Raw genomic sequence first — 20,695 nt, forward strand, 5'->3', positions numbered from 1 at the left:
TACATATACTTTAGCATAAAAACATTTAAAAGAGTCTGAAACTGGAGTAGTTAACTTAGTAAAAATAACTTGGCAATAAAACACAGAAAAACAATCTATTTGATCATGTAGTGATTCCTAATGTAAATCCTAGTTCAACTGTCAACTGATAATTTTAAATGTAATTTAGATTTGTAGATGGTGTAACATTAAAGTTGTATAATGTTTTATTGTTTTATTATTAACACAAGACTTCATTTAAATTTCATGGGGATTTAGCTCTGTCACTCTGGTTAGAAACTTAGAAACGTCTCTTTAAGTCTCTCTGGAGAGCATTCACACAAAGAGATGCTGTCTGCAAAACAGGTACACTTAGGCTTTTTGAAAGCTCTGAAGTCTGACAGGAAATTAACTTGTGTACTTATATTCCCCAAACTTACCTGACCAGAGAAGCCTTTTTTTTCTTCCGGTTACAGCAATTCCTAGAAACACTCTGAGTAATGCTGCTTTAAAGAAAACAGGTGGTCTCAAATAATCATGGTATTTTAACATCAGGGACCTAGCAGAAACTGTTCCTGCTTTTAGTCATCTTTTTATTTTTTAGAGGACGGACTTTGGTGGTTCAAGCATCCATTTGAGGAAAGCAAATGGCCTGTTGCATGCTGCCTCCTCCTACTTCATAAAGTGACTGACAACTATCAACAGGCTTCATCCAGCAGCTTTGTATTAATGTTGTCTGGATCCTCTGTAACAGGTTTTTATTATCAGGATATAAAGAATAGATAAACCAACTAAGTTTGAATTATCTTGCTGCCTACCTGACTGCCAATGAAAATTTTTTCTTCAGTTCCTGCATGATAAATTAAGGATCATTAAACATTACAAGGATCATTTCTATGCCTTTCCTCCCTGGTTAGTCGCTGAGGTGGGGATGCAAAAGCAGAAAGAAATGCTCGTACTGGCATCTGGAAAGACACTTTTTGCTCTGCATTTTTGGAAGTACAAAAGGTAATGAGTTAGTTTAAAGGAAACTTTGATTAGTTTAGCATGTAATCTATAAAAGGTATCAAAATTGTCTCACGCCTGTAATCCCAGCACTTTGGGAGGCCGAGGCAAGCAGATCACGAGGTCAGGAGTTCAAGACCAGCCTGACCAACATGGTGAAACCCCGTCTACTAAAAACACAAAAATTAGCCAGGCGTGGTGGTGCATGCCTATAATCCCAGCTACTCGGGAGGCTGAAGCAGAATTGCTTGAACCCGGCAGGCATAGGTTGCGGTGGGCCGAGATCGCACCATGGCACTGTAGCCTGGGTGACAGAGTGAGACTCTATCTCAAATAAAAAAAAAAAAGGGAGGGGGTGTCAAAATGTGATGCTGGAAGTGAGTCCTTTCACCTAACATACCTCATATGACTTAAATTTGATGAATGGTACTAGTGGCCTGAACTTCAAGAGAACTCATTAATACCCTATATCTAATAGTCTTAAAATACATTTAGTACAAAACCCACATTTTTCTCTTAAACAGGTTTATTTTAGCAGCTCAGTATATTACATTCTACATATTTGTCTTTTAATGTGTTTATATTTCTGCCTGTTCTGCATAGATGGCATATTCATTAACTTTTCTAGCTGACTTTTTCATTTGCTATTTGCTGCTACCTGGCCTGAAGAAAGTCAGGAGGATAAAAAAAAATTCATTTGGTGGAAACATGGAGCAGCACTTCAGCAGAACTTTACTTTGATGCAGACTTCAGTGTTAGGTTTTCTTCTTCTTCTTTTTCAAATCCTGAACAGACGACAGATCTTCCCTTGGGATACTGAGCACAACACTTACGCAGTTCTTGGATGACAGCCTGACACTTTGATTCCATGTAGCTGTTGGCTGAAAAACATACAGGCAGACTCTAATCATGATCTCATAGGACTAAGGTACAGGGAGGTTTAGATCAGTGCTTCCCACCCCTTTTCACTTTCAGTACCTACGGAACTGGAAGAAAGAAGATATACCAAAGTCCACTAAATTCTTTCTAATTTAGAGACCTGTCGACAGGTTCGTTAGGAAGAAAAGTATGATTTACAAAGTGGTTGAGAGCTATTTTAATATATAATTTCCTTTAAGGTTAATAGCATGCATGCACCTTTTTCTAGGACATTGCTTTTTAACATCATTTTTATTACTGGTCACTAATTTGATGAATTAGGAAAATGCACATACACCACACATTATTTGGCATACAGTTTAAGCTGATTGTTGGACCTCCCCTACTAAGGCTGTGCATCAGGAATTGGCAAACTGCAGCCTTAGGGTCAAATTCAGCCGGTTTTTACAGCTGGGAGCTAAGAATGGATTTTAGATTTTTAAAGGGTTGTAAACACACAACACATATGCAATATATACAACAAAGGCCTTTGGCCTCCAAAGCCTAAAATATTACTTGTTTGGCCTTTTTCATAAAACATTTGCAGATCCCTACTATACATAAACACTAAGGGGGACCTGACCTAAAGGCTCTAGGTCAGCTGCAGTTACTGAGTCCCCCAGTACTAAAATGGGGTACATGGTAGTTAGCTCAGGATAGGAAAGACAATTCTGATTAGAAAGGCAGTATAGCAAGGTGGGTAACAGTCCTTCCAGATTTGGAGCTAGACCAAGGGCGGGGTTGGGGGGAGTGTTCAAATTCCCACCATACCTCTTACTAGCTATGTGACCCTAGTCCAATTACATAACTTCTGTGTCTGTTTTCCCCTTTATGAAATGGGGGTTATAGTAGCATCTACCTCATGGATGAAAGGCTTAATATGTATAAAGTCCTTATAACGGTGCTTGTCATCTTTTAGTCTTTCCAGTTCTCAATCCTCCCACACTGTGCCAAGGGGGTGTCACCAGCTCTTTTTAACTTATTTTTTCCCTTAGCCATGGGTTATTTCAAACAAGGTAAGGATTTATTTGGGAGAAGGAATTAAATGCAAAAAACTTTTTCCTTTTCCTTAAAGTTGGAGGGAAGAAGTTTGACTAAAATGGCATTATTATACATCCAGATTTTAATCTAAAAGATTTTATAAAATATTGCTAACATCAAAAAAATGAAAAGTCCAAGAATGAAAGCTAAAAGTCCAAGGAAATATACAAACAAAGGATTTCTTTGGTGGTGAATCTTTGGGGGAACTCTGAACATTTTTCCTTCATACCTTTCTATATTTTCATGACCGTCCATCTCCATCTATTACTTTACTAGTGGGGAAAACTTATTAAAATTTTTTCAAATTCAGATAGCCTTATAGCTTTTTCTATTTGCTCTTCTGGCAATAGTCATTCACTGATTAGAAAACTAAAATCCTCCAACATTTGGTCAAACTTAGCAGCTGGACAAATGGACAAATCACCTCAAATATGCTTTAGTCGAGATTCACTTCTGCCTTTAAGAGTTAGTTGATGACTTTGGCAGCCTGAATGCCAATTGTCATTTCAACCCCACCTCTTCCAGATTGCTTTTAAAAAGTGAATTGTCAGCTGCAGTGAAGTATAACCAACCAATTTAAAACTAGCCTTTTAGTAAAAACAAACAACAACAAAAAAAACCCTTTTCCTTAGCTGAGTAATTCTCAACGCTGGCTGTGCATTAAAATCACCTGGTTAATTTTCTAGACTGATTCCCAGCCAGACCCTAGCCCTAGGAAGTCTGAATTGTTCTAGGTAAGTTTTTAAAGATCTCCAGGTGATGCTAATCACCTGGAGTGAAAACCCCTAGCTTTGATCACATTACTTTTTATTTTCTGCATCTTTGATGATACAATGAAGAGAATCTTCAGGATAATTACATATACGTTACATTCTTAAAAAAGAGTTAATACAGATAAAAGAATAATTGGTCTCATAGTTAGTTCACAGTGGAAAAATATTTTTAAAGCATTTTACAATATACTACCTTGTAAACATTTCTGTATCTCACAGGCTTGCTTCTGGCATGGATCCTTCTGCGGCATATCCAGAAAACTAAAACAAGAAAAATGATTTTTATTTTCCTTTTTTTCCATAAAGACTTTAAAGCCCCTCTATGTGGAATTTTCTTCTGAGACAAGCAGTATGCCCTTACAATTGCTGGAAAATAATTACACTAAAAATACTCTTCCCAAACATAGGATGAATCAACTGTATTTTTATAATATCCATTTCATTAGGCTTGGAAGATATAAATAGCTTTACATGGAAAAAAAACCTTGAATTCAATCAACTCTTTTTGAATATTGTAAACCAACGTTAGGCTAGAGGAGCCGACGGCGCAGCCTGGCTCTATCATTCGCAGAAGAAACCCTTGATAAATGATTAAACTCCTTGAGCTTTTTTTATTACTCATATATAAAATGGGAATCATACCTACCTCAAAGCATTGACAGGAGGATTAAATGTGATAAAGTATATAAAGTACATACAATAGTGCCTGGAAAGGACTCAATACATGGTAGCTATTATTCCCAAGACTTTTTTTTTTTAAACTAAAACCTTACTTTTAATGTATATAAACTGTTATAACTACTTTAACTCAGGAAATTCTTTACAAGTAGTAAATGTTTTCCTAGGAATCAGCAATATTTGGTGTTATTACTTCCTGAGAAAGGTGCCAGTTAAGCAGCTAAAATGGTTTTTCTTGAAGTTCTTATAGAAACCAGCTTATTTAAAATATCTGTAATCAGAGAATGAATTCAAGAGCCCACAATTTTGATCAGCAACTTCCAGTAATTTGAAGACACGATTTCAGATAGAAAAAAGGCCCACAAGCCTTTGTAGCTAATTTCATCAATGCATATCTCTTTTCAGAGCCCTCTAAATACTCAGTAGATCCAAATTAGGTCAGTACTGGGATGGGAAACACTGGAGCAAAACCTAGGATATTTACAGGATGGGAGAAGGAAAGGCAGGTGAATTGCTGCAGGGCAAATAAGCGACAAATAGATGTTGATGCTGCTAGGAGCTGCTCTCTTCTCTCTAAATCAGTACCAAGTCCTTGGTGATCAGGGCATCTGTTCTGTAGAAGGTGCTGACTTTTGTGGGATTCATCAGATCCCAGGTCCAGCCGATGATGTCCATTAAGGGTTCTATGGCAATTTCCAAAGGAGTCAATTTCAAGTTACGGATCCTGACTAAGTGCTTTTGTTGACTTGCTTTCTGCCTACGTAACCTCTCTCTGCAGTTTCACTTGCAGTATTCTTCATGACCCTTGCTAAACTTCTGTTTCTTGAGCAGTTTTTCAACCCACTCCCTCCCCCCAAGCCCAAGGGTGGGTGCACTGCAGTAGTGGATGAAGTGATTGCCAAATACTGAACAGAACAAAGGAGCATATCTTCGTAGAATCCCAGCACCTGGAAAAAAAAATCATTAAAATCACCACAACTGAATAGAGCCAAAACAAAGAGGGGGAGGACAGAGGAGAAATAGAAATACATACCAGGTTAGTCATCAGGCAAAAGCTTAAGCAACAGCTCCTGTACTCCCCTGACCTGTCAGAAAAAGAAAAGTTTATGGAGTACTCTGTTACGAGAGTCCCAATACAATGGAAAATAATTAAGCAACATGTGTACCATTAAATGATGCTGTATCTGCCACAAGCGAGAGTTGTTATCCATGTAGCGCTCCTCCGGGTAGAGTTGCCACATGAGAGGTAGCTGGGAGGTAAGAAGGTGACTTGGCCTAGCTGCGTCACCTAAGGGAACCTGAATTTGCTGGACTCGTGCCCTTAGGAAACTCGTCTCCTAATGGAAAGGAATGATCAAAAATAAAACCAAAGACTTCAGAATATTGAGACTGGAATAGAAACCAAGTTACTTGAAAGCAAAATCAAAGAAATAAGCAAAATGTAAACAGTTACCTCTTCCACGACGGCCACCCACGTGCGCTGGTATTCGTCGCGGTAGATACCCTCTTGGTGAACCCAGAGGTGATCGGGTGGAGCCCCCACATCCTCTCCTGCCATTCTGGGCTTTGGGTTCCAATTCTAGCCCTGCTTTTCTCCACCTAAGCCTGCAGCACCCGCGCACAGGACACAGGTGTGACTTTTCGGGTTTGAATGAACTCACCAGTAAGCAAGGTGATCTGGTACTAGCAACCACTAACCAGAACCAAACCTCATATATGTCTATTTGCACAACCTAAATAGAACCAAGGACATCTGAAGCTTTCTGCAAGACAACTAAAGTGACACTCAGGCAGAGCCTCAGGTAGTGCTGCTGACTGCAAAGCGCTCAAGAATTTGGCTAGGTGAGGAGTTCTGTGGAAATGTAGGACTAGCACTACAGGAAGCTGGGCAGTGGTCTCACACATACTGCATTCACAAGCAGTGTCTGGCAAAATGTAGTTAGCAATAGAATATGCAAAGAGCGTGCCTAAGGACACACTTATTTTGGCAGGAAGGCAGTATAACAGACACATGCATGCCATATTCCCCAGGTAAAAGCCACTTCCAAGCCGTTTCCATTTTAAAAGGTAAGATTCTGAAGGATATATATGCATGTCTTTCAGAGTTGAAATTGAAAGTTTGTTTTAAGGGCAAATGATCTATTTATCAGTTTACTAAGAAAGTTTACAAATAGCGGATGGACATTTCTAGAAGGGGATTTTCTTGTTAGGAAAAGTAAGCTAGCTTCATGGAATTTCTGAGCTGCAAGAGACTTTGGGGATCATGCTGATTTGGAGCTGAGTGACTGCAGATGAAAGTTATCCATCTAGATCCTTGTTTTATTTTAATAATTCTGCAGGATGTTACAGGAGCCCATTTTTCCATAGAGGACTAGGTTTAAATTTTGACTTCCTAAGCCAGAAGAGCAGAAGCACATTTGAGAGGTGTAAAGGAAGCATACCTCCCGAAGCAAACTCTATAACGATCCTCTGCCCAAGCCCCAGATCTCATTTCAGGACCTCACAATAACTTGATGTGCATTTTGCATGAGTGAATCTTCTAGACCTTACTCAGAACATTATAGCGCAGTTGTACTGTATTTCTACCTTTGGCCAGAGTAGATACGGCATTGGGGGAGCTGCCCCGCAAAACAAAGACCTCCTATTCTCATTAGGTGGGAAAAGAAATGCAGCGTGGGAGGGTGGTTGTTAGAGTCCTCAAAGTGAGACTGTCAAGAGCAACGAGATGCTTCACCCATTATACCCTGAGTGCATCTGACTCTGAGCCTGGTGTAATATTCAATATTCCTGGTGTAATAGCAGGAATGATACAGTTCTGGGCACCCCAAGTCTGTACCTGTACCTTGCTACACCAGGTACTGGTCAAGCAATGTTTCTGTGAACAGGTGTATATGTATGGTGGGTAGGGAAGGGAAACAAAGGAACGCCACAGTGGTCGTCATGATTGGCTATGTATACGTGGGTAGAGATTGATTCTCTAGGCATAAGCCTCTGGCTATAATTTTTTTCCCAAAGTCCCCCCTTTTTTTCCCATTTGCAGATACAGTTGTTTTGCCTCTCCTTCCCAGAGCTTTGGAAAAGAGAAATACAAATAAAAACCTGGTAAATACTAATGTCAAAATAAAATATATTAAATTCGGATTTCAAGCACAAAAGACTTAAGTGTGGCCAATAGCTGTTTTAAAAAAGTGGAAACCATGTGTTAAGGGTTTCAGGACCATCTCAACTTCATAGATAAGTCCTAGGAACAACCAACATGTTGACATTTAAATTTGTTTTGAATGGAAAACAAAATTGCATTGGTTATACTGACATTAAAAGGAAATAATGCCAGTGGAATAGAGGGCAAAGAGTTTGGAGATGATGGTCTGAGTTACTGAGTCACTACAAAGAGGCCTATGAGTCACTACAAAATATTCTCAGAAGAAAGGCAGTGTGATGTGCTGCTGTGACCCAAAGGTCAACATGCTGGGGCATCAGCGGGATGAGCCTGGGAACCACCTCTCAGCACAGTATCCTGGAATTGTGTGTGCTACCATTCAGAGGGCATGCAGGCCCAGAGAAAGACAACTGCAGTGATCAAGGGACAGAGAAGTCACCATATGAGCATGAACAAAGTCCTCAGCAGAGAAATGCAAAGGCTGAGGGAGAGGGATTCAGATCAAAGCCTATAAAATCACAGGTTTTATGAGTGGAAAAATGTGATTCTTAGAAAACTTGCTCCCAACATTTTCCTTGGTCAAATAAGTTTGGGAATCTTGGAGAGTCATAAAGCACATTAGTGTAGTAACTGTTCTGGCAAGTTATGCAGTAAAGAAACTTTATGTTAACATTTCCCAAATTTATTTGACTAGAGAACATTTTATTTGCACATGATACTTGTTTACAAAATTCAGGACTTCTCGAACTAAGACGAATCTTTTAAAACCTCAACATAGACTTAGGTACAAGGTGCAATACAATACATGGAATATAAACTTGTGCAACTCAACTCAAGGAATACTGCCAGCTGCAAATACAAATGAATTCCAAAAATGTTTAGATAACTGCATAACTTTATCATCCACTAGAAGAGATTGTCCCCATGAGGGTCACCTTGATTTCGGGGCCAGAGAGCACACTGGCCAAGACAGACAATTTCTTAGTAAGGCATTTTGTAAATTAGGTTTTAAATGGATGACATATAAGATAGAAGGGCTTCCTTAGGTAGTAATCTAAGTAAAACTATCATTTTTCCTTTACAGAATAAATTCTTTTGTGTCTTTTTTTAAAAAAGTATAGTTTGCTTTAATTGCCAGGTTGATGAACAGTTTTTAAACATTGATCAGTTGAATACACTTATTTTATTAGAAGTCAATTCATAAACTCGTCCAATTACAATGAGTGAAATTACCAAGAACACAGGCCCAGGCCTGTCTATGAGTCCTGAGTCTGTCACTTACTAGCTTTGTGACCTTGGACAAGTTAACGTCTCTCCACCTCAGTTTCCTGAGGTGTAAAATGAGAATTAAAGAACATATTAATCACGATAGTCTTTATTTAGCATTTCCTATATGTTTACATATATTGACTCATTTAATTTTCACAATCTTCATAGGGCGCTATGAGGTGGGCAGATTATCATCCCCACTTAAAGGTGAGGAAAAGTAAGGCACAGAGAAGTTAGGTAACTTGCTCAAGGTCACACAGTGGGGAAGTTGTTGAGCTTGACTCCAAATGGGGCAGTTTACATGTACCAGGCATATAAATGCTTAGTATCTAGCACATAATAAGCTTGCCATAAATGTTAATAATTTTGTTCTACTCCAATTAAATGCCTGGAGCTGTAAAAGGCAGCCATGAGCATTAGAAAAGTTAGTGAACCTCATTCTGGAATATGAGATTGACTACCGCCGATAACAAACAAAAGGTATTTTTCTTCTTGAAAGTGCCTAAAGGCACTATATCCCATCACCAAATATTAATATCATAATAATAAGAACAGCCGTTCCTGCTCCATCAGGACGGGGCATACTAGCCACAAACAGTAACTGAAAATAACATATGATATAAAATTGAAACAAGAGAAAATTTAGACAGGTCCAACGTAACTGCACACGAAAATTTTCCAACCTTCATCATGATCAAATTAATTATAGAAAGATGTGCCATGTGATCCTTACAGATCGTTAGGTAAAAACGGAGGCTGCTGGCGTGCACATTACAGATCGTTGCACTGGATGGGGACCCTATGTGTGGGGAGACTTGGGTTGGAACTGACTTGGGAGAAAAGAGCAAAGCATCAACACTTCAAGTAGCACCTTGGGAATGTTCCCTTTCCAGTACTGCCATACCTGCCTGGCTTCAAAACTACACAAAGTAGAAAACCAAATCAAAGACACGAACACGGACGGGCTGTGGAGGCGGCACGGCATATATTGTGCTTTGATTTAGAATCGCTTTCAAAATCCACGTGTGATTCCTAGACTCGTGAGTTGGAAGATCTGTACTTTTATCCTTGGCACGTTTGACATACCTCGAAATAAAAATTACTTTTACATGTATTTTTACTGTCTGATATCATCGAGACAAGGAGACCCGAGGAAACTTGCATTCTGGATACCTAATGTGATACATCCGAACTTGAATAAAAACTGAAGTTCTCCATTTCCCCTTCCCTGTATCCAACAAATAGCTACCTAAAAGCCTTTGTAGAAAGTAGCAGCAGCCAAGCTTAAGAGTGATACTTTTTCAGATACAGTATAACACTGTTTCTGCAAAAGGTTACTCACATGAATATAATGTTTCTTGGGCTAATTAATCCGCCTTGAGAACAGCTAGGCTAAAACTTCCAGGTCTCCCACCCTGGGCCACTCAAGCCAGGATCGCGACGTGAGCCCGGGGTGAGCCGAGGGGCATCCCGGACCGAGGTCACTCGAACCGAAGTTATGAGGCGCGGGCCGGCAACCGGAAGTGGTCCAGGGAGAGTTGTACGAGATTCGGGGGCTGTGACTTGGAAATAAAACAAAATAAAATAAAACCTTAACTGTTTTGGGACTGACTTTCAAAAGAGCGTCCCCCTGGCTCAAGAGGCCGGCGTTCGCGGAGATGTCGTCTTAAAGGGCTGTCCCCCAAGCGTGTAGGCCGCGCACGGGTCTCCTTAGCGGGCGGGCAAAATGGGCGCCGGTACTCGGGAGGCGCCTGCCCAGGCGCCCGGGCGCCGCTCACAGAGTACGTCCGCCTGCGGCCCCAGAGCGCCGCCTCCCTGCCGCCCCCGCCGCCCGGCCTGACGCCCGGACCGCGGCCGGCCACCGCCCTCCGCCCCGACGGCCACGCCTGCCCCAAACCGCGCGGGCGTTTCCCAGGTGCTGCTGGGCGGGCCCCGCCCCCGCGCCCCAAGGCCCGCCCCCGCGCGCCAGCCTCGCGCCCGCTGCCCCCTCCTCGCCCCCACAGCCCCGCCCCCACAGCCCCGCCCGCTCCCTAAGCCCCGCCCCCGAGGAACCCGCGCGCCGAAGGCCAGGCCTGGGCGGAGCGCACAGCGCGGGGCGCTGGGGAGGCTGCGCCGCAGCACCCGGTTGGTCAGGACCAAGTGGGCCCGAGGCGGACGTGAGAAGGGTCGGGCCAAGATGGCGGTGCAGGTGGTGCAGGCGGTGCAGGCGGTTCATCTCGAGTCTGACGCTTTCCTCGTTTGCCTCAACCACGCTCTGAGCACAGAGAAGGAGGAAGTAATGGGGCTGTGCATAGGGGAGGTGAGTAGGTCTGTTAGCCTGGATGGAACCCTGCTGAGCAGTCCTAATGTGTCCCCGGGGTGGGTGCCGGCAGCTCCCAGGGCTGCGGAGGCCACAAGCATCCTCGATTTAGGTCCTTGGACACCCTTTACATAGCTCTGTCGCGGGGATCCCGGTTTCTTCTGGCCGCCTGACACTTGTTTAGTCTCCTGCGAGCCCCCGGCGGTCTGTACAGGCCCCGGGAGCCTTGCCCTTTCTCCTGTAGCCTGGCGCTTCTCTTTAGAGCTGCGCTTTTCGCCCCGTTGACCAAAACTGCAAGGCAGGTCAGAAAGACACTGGAGTATAATGAGGATGTCCGGGTATTACGACGCAGCAGCTGACCACAGTTACAGCCCCTTGCCTCGCCTCGAGTCTTCTGTCTAGGGAGCAGAGATATCAACCAAAGCATTTGAAGGGTATCGAAGAGCCTAACAGAAGGTGCGGGGCTTGAAGGAAGCAAAAGTTTCCGCTGCATTGTGTTGAGGAGGGGCCAAAGAGGATGAGGAAATACAGTTCAGCTGTTTACAGTTTAAGTTCTACAGTCTTTCATACCATGTGCGTGAACACATGACCTAATTGTCATATAATCTGCATCATATGTCAAACAAACGTAATGTGATCAATAATGTTTTTTGCTTTTTCCCACTCTAGTTGAACGATGATACAAGGTAAGACTGTATTTGTTTACTCATATCTGATAATCTCTAAGTCATTGTTAACCTAAAATTATTGCGACTTTGGCAGTATTGTGTCTGGATTGTGTCTTAAATTAATTACCATTATCACTCCGGGGCTCCCTCAATGATACAACCTTGAACTTTGGTTTCTGCCTTACCTCCTATTCAGTTGAGATATGGCATAAACATCTAAATAAGCATTATCATAATTGTTGGGTTTTAGGGGTGAGACAGAGTCTCACTCTGTCGCCCAGGCTGGAGTGCAGTGGCTTGATCTCTGCTCACTGCAACCTCCGCCTTCCAGGTTCAAGCGATTCTCATGCCTCAGCCTCCCGAATAGCTGAGATTACAGGTGCCCGCCACCACACCCGGCTATTTTTTTTTTTGTACAGACGGGGTTTCACCATGTTGGCCAGGCTGATCTCAAACTCCTGGGCTCAAGCAATCTGCCCACCTCGACCTCCCAAAGTGCTGGGATTTCAGGCGTGAGCCACCACACCTGGCCTTGCTCAGTGTATTTCATGTTCTGTCTCTCCTTAAATGCCAGTGAGATATCAGTAATTTTCTTTGTGACAGAGAGCATATACGTTTAGAGGCATTTCCCCCTGTTGACCCATTCCTTCACGTAAATTGACAGTGACATTGCCTTTCCTCCTGATGGACCTCAGTGATCTCAGTGATCCCCAGTAGCTTCAATACTTGACGTGGTGAAACCTTTTGGTAATGTTTTAATTTAAACTTCAAATCATACCATAGTTTACTTCTCAAGCCCACCTCCTTAATTCCCAGGATTCCAGGAATTTAGCTTTGTCCATTATAACTTCATACACTCAGCCACTTGTGCATGTGTCTCAGATTGCTTCTAACAGATATAGAGAGTGCAGCTCTAGCCTCACTTCAGTTTCCCTCCTCTTCTTTGGTCTCTGCTAAGATTTCATTGCAAAAACAGTTAATCCTGTTATTTTGCTTTAATTCCTTTTTATATTCCAAACCCCACTTCCTTTTTTTTTTCTAATTTATTCCCAGTAGGAGTGACTCCAAATTTGCATATACTGGAACTGAAATGCGCACAGTTGCTGAAAAGGTATGTGTGCTAACATTTTGCATGATGGAAACTTGCAGTTGGGGAAAGATTTCTGTAATCCAGTGATCTCAGCCAGAGTATGTGGTTTCTGGCTGGATGAGATATTCTTTCTAGTAAAATCAGATGAAGAATCTACTCACTAGGAATGGGATCTAATTTTCTGTTCTTTGTAGCAAATTGTCTCTATTTGATCAAGATTAATAATCACTTTCAGTACCATCCTCTTGCTGCTCTCCTTGCTGTCACCGTCTGTTTTCTGGCCCTTCTCCCACTTTCCTTGATACTTTGTTTGGCATGTGGTTCACATCACTATTACCTCTTTATCTCGAATTCCAACATCTACTCATGCAACCCTCTCTTCTTAAACAGGCAAACTAACCATAGCATCGTAGTTCTTAGTCTACCTTGACATTTTTCCTGTCTGCACGCCTACACCATCTTTTCTGGCATGCTCTAGCCTTGATGGTCTAGTGTAATGCTTCTCACCTAATCGTGGTATAGGACCAGTTAATGTTTCACCCAGTCTGTCACAGACCGATGCTTTTGTAAAATACAATAAAAATGAATTACTTCCCCTCCTCCCACCAAGTTATCAGGCCACAGCTTCATCTACTTATTACTACTAGTTACAAACTTCTCCACTTTAATCACTTTGCGTCTCTTCCCATATCAAAGAAGTAAGCCCTCTTCCTATCCAAAGCTGCAGCTTCTTCAGAGACCTTGTTTATCAAATGTTCTGTCTCTTTTCTGGGTCTTCTCCCTGTCACCTGGTTCTTTTAGGATAAAAATATGCTTAAATTACTCTCATTTTCAGAAAGGAAAGCTACTTCTTAATCCTGTATCTTCCTGTAGTCACTACTCTTATGTCCTTCCTTTAATAGCCAGACTTCTTAAAAGAATGGGCTACAATTACTACTCCTTCACCTTCCCCAGTCAAACCCACTGAGGTCTGGTTTCTAATTCTACCTTCAGTGGATTATTTCCTGGTGCTTATCTTAATCTTTCTCCTTGAATCTCTGAACTCTCATGAGTTTTTGTTGGTTTTGCTGTATTGCCTTTATTCCTGTTTCCCCCTTCCCACAATCCTTTGTGGACGCCTCTTCCTCCTCTGTCTATGCATTAAATATTACTCATTCCTCTTAGGCACTGAAATCTCTGACTAAAGCAAGAAAGAGAGAAACAATTCACCCTGGGCATCAGTTACTAAGATACATTCCAAATCTTAATAATGTAATTTTATTATTCAAGATTTCATGCCCTCGTCTTGAGTTTTATGTCAGTTTGTACTGTCTAAATTAGATATTAAACTTTATTAGTTAAGCTGCCTTTTTAGTGTTGCGTAGTGTATTTTTTATCCTTTTATTTTTAGCCTTTCTGTATACTAATATTTAAAATGTGTCTCTTATTAGCGGTAAATACTTTTAATTTTAATTTTAATTTTTTATTATTATACTTTAGGTTTTAGGGTACATGTGCACAATGTGCAGGTTTGTTACATATGTATCCATGTGCCATGTTGTTTTGCTGCACCCATTAACTTGTCATTTAGCATTAGGTATATCTCCTAATGCTGTCCCTCCCCACTCCCCCCACCCCACAACAGTCCCCGGAGTGTGATGTTCCCCTTCCTGTGTCCATGAGATCTCATTGTTCAATTCCCACCTATGAGTGAGAACATGCGGTGTTTGGTTTTTTGTCCTTGTGATAGTTTACTGAAAATGATGGTTTCCAGCTTCATCCATGTCCCTACAAAGGACATGAACTCATCATTTTTTATGGCTGCATAGTATTCCATGGTGTATATGTGCCACATTTTCTTAATCCAGTCTATCACTGTTGGACATTTGGGTTGGTTCCAAGTCTTTGCTATTGTGAATAGTGCCGCAAGAAACATATGTGTGCATGTGTCTTGATAGCAGCATGATTTATAGTTCTTTGGGTATATACCCAGTAATGGGATGGCTGGGTCAAATGGTATTTCTAGTTCTAGATCCCTGAGGAATCGCCACACTGACTTCCATCATTAAAAAGTCAGGAAACAACAGGTGCTGGAGAGGATGTGGAGAAATAGGAACACTTTTACACTGTTGGTGGGACTGTAAACTAGTTCAACCATTGTGGAAGTCAGTGTGGTAAATACTTTTTAAAAAATTCAGTGTGATAATCTTTTTAAGTGGAGTATCTAGTTGAAAAACAAAACAAAAATAAACCGCAAAAAAGAAATATAATGTGAGCCACGAATGTGATCCATATACATAATTTTAAATTTTTTAGTAATCACAGTAAAAAGGAATAAATGAAATTAATTTGAAGGGTGTATTTTATTTAACCTAAGTATCTGAAGGATTATTATTTTAATATGTAGTGAATATTAAGAAATGTTGAGATATTTTACATTCCTTTTTTCTCTTTTGTGTTGCCTTTGAATTCTGTGTATTTCATACTTGCTGCACATCTGAAACTAGACCTGTTGCACAGGGAAAATCTATAGCTTATTTCAAAAGCCTTCTCTCAGATTTCACCCTTGTCCCTTCAACATCTGATAATGCGAAGCCCACTCTTTCCCCTGAAACTCTTGTACTGTTTCATTGTTCTGGTTTTGCCTTCTTTGTCTTCCTCCCTGGCCCTTCTTGTTCTTCCCCGCACTAAATGTGGCCACTCGCCTTGATTCAGGCCAAGGCCTCTGCTCCCTTTCTCCACTCCTTTTTTGTCCACTCATAAATGCTTTATTGATTCCTGCATTGATTCTGTTTGAGTCTAAGCTATAATCCCACTTGCCTGCTAAAAATTGCCATATTGTAGATCTCTCATCCCGGATTATCTCATCTGAAAACAAGCTCATCTTGTTTCCTTCCTGACCCTTTCTAAACTTAGATCTGCCTCACATGTTCTACCTAGTTTCAACCTTGAAACTTTAGAGTCCTCTTTGACCGTTTCTTGTCCACCATCATCCATGGTCCATAAGCTACCAAATCTTGTAGATTCATTCTTTTTAATGGGTCTCAAATCTGTTTCTTCCATCTCTGCCATCTGCTTAGCCCAGTACTTCATGTACAGTTTATCTGAAATATTTTTTTTTCCTTCGAGTTCATCCTGCAAATTATGGCTTGGCATTTGAGGTCTCGTACATTCTCACTCCAACTTTCTTAGCTTTGCCATCTGCCATTTCACCTCAAGCTCTGTATCTAAATCAGTTGGCTAAGTTGTCTCCCAGACACCTCATTTACAGTTTACTACTTCCATTCGGCACCTGTAGAAAATCTGTTCCCCCAACTTCCCACAGTAATCAAGGAATGGATACACTTGTCTGCCTTTTCTATGAAGATTTTTTCTTTTTTAGATTCATATTCTGCTTATGTAAAAGATTACTTTTCTAATATAAGTGAATTCTTTCCTCTGAGCTCTTGTATTAGTCTGTTATCACACTGTAAAGAACTCTCTGAGGCCGGGTGCGGTGGGTTATGCCTGTAATCCCAGCACTTTGGGAGGTCGAGGCGGGCCTGAAGTCAGGAGTTTTGAGACCAGCCTAGCCAATATAGCTACCAAAAAATACAAAAAGCTGGGCATGGTGGCATGTGCCTGTAATCCCAGCTGCTGGGGAGGCTGAGGTAGGAGAATCGCTTGAACCCAGGAGGTAGACGTTCCAGTGAGCTGAGATTGCACTACTGCACTCCAGCCTGGGCGACAGAGTGAGACTGTGTAAAAAAAAAAAAAAAAAAAAAAAAACAAACTCCCTGAGACTGGGTAATTTATATAGAAAAGAAGTTTAATTGACTCACAGTTCCACATGGCTGGGGAGGCTTCAGGAAACTTATAATCATGGTGGAAGGTGAAGGGGAAGCAAGGCACATCTTACAAGGCGGTAGGAGAGAGAGTGAGGGGGGAAGTGCCACACTTTTAAACCATCAGATCTCCTGAGAACTCACTCTCACACTATTATGAGAACAGTGTGGGGGAAATCCACCCCTACAATCCAATCACCTTTCACCAGGTGTCTCTCCTGATACGTGGGGTGTACAATTTGAGATGAAATTTGGGTGGGGACACAGAGCCCAGCTGTATCAGCTCCTATGGCATTGACTTACTACATTATCTTAGTGGAGTTTCATGAATGACAACTTGCCACTCAACCGTGTCATTAGCACATTGAACCCTTTGTCAGCACTCTGATTTATATTCCTTTGTGTGATACACTGTTTTGTACATAGTTGTAAGTCAAATAATTACTAGTTGATCATCCTAAAAGTCCTTCCTTGATCTAAATATTAGCATATATATTTTATATTTTTGTGTCTGAAATGTATATATTGAGGTTGGGTGTCTTTTATTTGAAATATTTCATTATTCATGAGAAAAGTGTCAGTTTTCTAAAATGGAATATTTTATCTGATATTATAATAAAATGCAATTCTATAGTTGAAGGGGGGTGTGTTATTGGAGAGAGCCATAAGTAACCATTTCTGTGCATTTTCCTTTAGGTTGATGCCGTCAGAATTGTTCACATTCATTCTGTCATCATCTTACGACGTTCTGATAAGAGGAAGGACCGAGTAGAAATTTCTCCAGAGCAGCTGTCTGCAGCTTCAACAGAGGCAGAGATATCCTTACTGGTCAATAGAAGCTTTTATGTGCTCTGGGGTTCCTGGGCCGCCTTGCTGCTTGCTGCAGTCATCCTGCTTTAGGTGGTTTCACAAATTTTCTTCCCTTAGATCCAATTGTTTGGTTATTAGAATTTCTCTCTATTTCTCCTTTTGAGTGGCTTTTATTGGAAGAATTAGAAATTTTCTGACATTCCTGCTCCTAAATGCCAAAAGATCTCAGGGTCAAACCCTGTGACAATGAACCGTGTGTGGAGTCCCCTCCATCTTCCTCCCTAGTCTTCTCTCCAATCCTCCCTGCCCCTCCTTCCGGTTTTCCTAGTATCATTTAATTTCTAGGCCATTTACTATCTTGGTCTCTATCCTCTTGAGAGATTCTCTTTTGTGACTTCCTCTCAAAAAATGCAATGCTGGGAACTGATTGCAATGTTTCATGTTAAATATAACCCCAAAATGATCAAATGGGGCATTTGTTTCCTGTGATTTGTTTCAGTATGATTCTGAGTGTCCTGGCCGGCGCCTCGTAAGTGAATATGAAGCTGATCCCCATCCCACTTTTGTTTTCTTCAGGGATCCTTTCCCTGGCCTCCGGTAGTTTCCTCACATGCTTCCGCTCATCAGTGATCTGCTGAAGGCTCAAGTGGGACCCTCAAGTGCGGATATGCAGGCTATCCCTCTGCAGCTCTCCTCTCTGGTCCTCTGCCCTGCAAACTTAAGCTGCAATTACTATTTGTTAAGCACTTACTAGGTGTTTGCCAGGCACTGTGCTAAACACCGTGTGTGGATTATTGCACTTACTCTTCACTGCTCTGAAACATTATTCCCCTGCCTCAGTCTGCAGCTGAAGAAATGGGCTAAGAGAAGTTAAGTAGTTTCTCTTGGCATTTGAAAACTTGAAAATATATCTTAGAAATATTGTTTCTCAGACTTAGTTGTATAAAAAGGATTATTATATTTTAATATAATAATTTGCAGGAAAAGTAATCAGCATTTTACAGGATAATAGCAGTCTTGAAAGTGACAACTTCTGAAGATTTAGAAAAGCTTTTCAGATAGCACAGTGGTAAGGATTCGAGTGATGAAACATCAGCTAAATTAAACTTGAGGATGTAAGTAGTTTTAGAAATTTTGGCTTTAAATGGGCATTATGGGAAACTCAGCATTAACCTTATTTCATTCTTTTGTTGCCATTAAATTGTAATAAGCTTATTTTAAACTTCAGGGTGCTTTCTCAGCCCTTATTAGCATCATAAATTTTGTTGCCACATTTTGAAAGTACCTTGACAGACACACAGGTTGGCTGAACTGACAGGCCGCCCCATGAGAGTTGTGGGCTGGTATCATTCCCATCCTCATATAACTGTTTGGCCTTCACATGTTGGTAAGTATCATAGGGTTGCAGTGTTTATTGTTCTCAGAAACTAATATCATGTTTCCTTCTCCATTACATAGGGTATGGTTATTTTAAACCAAAATTTGACTGTCCTTTAGCAGATGTCATTATTTTGATTTATTTTATTATGTATTAAAAGTAATGATTTATGTCATTATTGATTGTTTTTAATAAGTCTGTCAGTTGATATAAAAAAATTAAACTGTTAACTGAAAATTGCTGATTGCTGAATATCATTACTGTCCAGGACACTCCCATTCTGCAGACTTAAAGATATTAAAGGGTAAATTTTGCAAAATTGATTTTTACAGTTGCTGTTTACGTATAGTCCATTGGGGTTCTCAATATACATCTTTACCCTTCTAATCAGTGTAATGTAACTAAATTGCTTTCTTTCTACCTTTACCCCTTTTTGAGAATCATGGTGGTTTTTTTGTCCGTATCTGCCTCTCCAGAAAGAAGGAGAATAACTTGGGGAGAGTGAACCAATAATATTCACGAGCACTTAACTATGTGCTAATGATTTACAAATGTTTTCTTCTCTAATCCTTGTGGCAACCTGTGAGTTAGAGATCTTACCCCCATTGCACAGAAGGATAAACAAAGACTCACGTGAATTAAGTAAGTGGCAGAGCTGAGGTTAGAACCCAGGTCTGACTCCCAAGTCTGCTCTTCCCACTGTGCTACTACTAGTCATATGGGTTTGAGTTGATAGCAAGTTCTATATTCATCTACACTGTGATACGAATGGCAAAAAATAATCAGTGGTACAGTCCCAGACTTTAATGAAACACGAGTGGTCCTAAGAAATACAGTATTAGTTCTCAGTCTTGGGTGGGTGAGGATGTTTCTCAGAATCACCTGAGAAAGCTTTCATAAAATGTGCCTGCCCCAAATTAATCTTTCCTAGACCCTAACTCAGACCTACTGTAACAACCTCTGGGAATAGGTGTTAGGTGGGGATATTGTTGAACACCCTCAGTTAAATACTGATTTAGAATAAGGGAGATGACAGATCTACCTTCTCCCAGATTTGCCAAATTTTAACATTTGGCAACGTTTGCTGTATCATTCTCTTTTACATATATGTATATACGTGTGTGTCTGAAGATAATTTTTTCTTGAAGTATTAGATTAAGTTGCAGACATGGTACCTTTTACCCCTACTCTTCACTATGAATTTCCTAAACACAAAGAAATTCTCTTACATAACCATGGTACATTTATAAAAATTGGGAAATTAACATTCATATAATACTATTACTTAAATTACAGACCTTATTCAGATTTTTAATTGGCTCACTGATGTCCCAATAAAGTTGTTTTTATAACTATTAATATATTCCTGTAAAGCCTTAATGTCACTGAAAAAATTCAGTGTCTGATTTGTTTTCCTGTCATTGTCAACACTGAAATCAGATTGGCCTAAAATTTTTACCATGGTAGTGGGATCAGCCACTAATGAAGAAAAGTTTGACACATATATTACTGAACAATTATTTTCACTATAGTAATAAGTTACAGTGGGAAATAAATACATAAAATTTGGTGGTAAAAAGAAATTCCCTACGAATTTAAGGAAAAATACCTTATAAGTATCTGAAGCAGAGCACCCAGAAAGTTTCAGAGTTCAGAGAATAATTCTCTCAGGGGAGAAGATCTGAGCCATTAAACAAGAACCCAGGTAGGAGTTTGTAATGCAGCAGTAACAGTAGTGAGAACATTTCAATCTTTATAGCAGTTAGGAAAAAAAAGGGATATTGCAGAAAGTACCTGAAAAAAATCAACTCTAAATTATGAAAT

General features: G+C 40.7%; 3 protein-coding genes across 10 annotated transcripts in view; 1 reads left to right on the top strand and 2 right to left on the bottom strand.

The window, feature by feature from the left end:
• Nucleotides 1-1,492: 1,492 nt before the first annotated feature.
• Nucleotides 1,493-10,828, bottom strand: CMC4 (C-X9-C motif containing 4). 6 transcript variants are annotated; one of them, XM_030806812.1, is made up of 4 exons: nucleotides 5,428-5,459; nucleotides 5,306-5,341; nucleotides 3,910-3,977; nucleotides 1,493-1,865 (listed from the first exon to the last, which is right to left on the bottom strand). In XM_030806812.1, the coding sequence occupies exons 3-4, from the start codon at nucleotides 3,965-3,967 to the stop codon at nucleotides 1,717-1,719; spliced, it is 207 nt and encodes a 68-aa protein (XP_030662672.1). In that variant the 5' UTR covers nucleotides 3,968-3,977; nucleotides 5,306-5,341; nucleotides 5,428-5,459; the 3' UTR covers nucleotides 1,493-1,716. The 6 variants fall into 6 exon arrangements, with proteins under 6 accessions (XP_030662672.1, XP_012354500.2, XP_030662669.1 ...); XM_012499046.2 differs by lacking the exons at nucleotides 5,306-5,341; nucleotides 5,428-5,459 and adding an exon at nucleotides 10,166-10,828; XM_030806809.1 differs by lacking the exons at nucleotides 5,306-5,341; nucleotides 5,428-5,459 and adding an exon at nucleotides 10,436-10,798.
• On the bottom strand, nucleotides 3,952-6,136 carry MTCP1 (mature T cell proliferation 1). Its single transcript, XM_030806807.1, has 5 exons — nucleotides 5,848-6,136; nucleotides 5,561-5,731; nucleotides 5,428-5,479; nucleotides 5,306-5,341; nucleotides 3,952-3,977 (listed from the first exon to the last, which is right to left on the bottom strand). The coding sequence occupies exons 1-3, from the start codon at nucleotides 5,950-5,952 to the stop codon at nucleotides 5,432-5,434; spliced, it is 324 nt and encodes a 107-aa protein (XP_030662667.1). The 5' UTR covers nucleotides 5,953-6,136; the 3' UTR covers nucleotides 3,952-3,977; nucleotides 5,306-5,341; nucleotides 5,428-5,431.
• Nucleotides 10,829-10,897: 69 nt separating the features above from the next.
• The window catches only part of BRCC3 (BRCA1/BRCA2-containing complex subunit 3), a 52,894-nt gene continuing 43,096 nt past the window's right edge, over nucleotides 10,898-20,695 (top strand). For 2 of the 3 annotated variants that reach the window (XM_012499045.2, XM_030806813.1), the window contains exons 1-5: nucleotides 10,898-11,122; nucleotides 11,792-11,808; nucleotides 12,847-12,901; nucleotides 17,380-17,499; nucleotides 18,793-18,880. In XM_012499045.2, coding sequence (XP_012354499.1) covers nucleotides 11,000-11,122; nucleotides 11,792-11,808; nucleotides 12,847-12,901; nucleotides 17,380-17,499; nucleotides 18,793-18,880 — 403 coding nt within the window. In that variant the 5' untranslated portion in view covers nucleotides 10,898-10,999. Of the gene's footprint in view, nucleotides 11,123-11,791; nucleotides 11,809-12,843; nucleotides 12,902-17,379; nucleotides 17,500-18,792; nucleotides 18,881-20,695 lie in introns of all 3 variants that reach the window. The other variant, XM_003279335.4, reaches the window with a different exon arrangement.

The sequence above is a fragment of the Nomascus leucogenys genome, chromosome X (assembly GCF_006542625.1).
Source record: "Nomascus leucogenys isolate Asia chromosome X, Asia_NLE_v1, whole genome shotgun sequence".
NCBI classification, from domain to species: Eukaryota; Metazoa; Chordata; class Mammalia; order Primates; family Hylobatidae; genus Nomascus; species Nomascus leucogenys.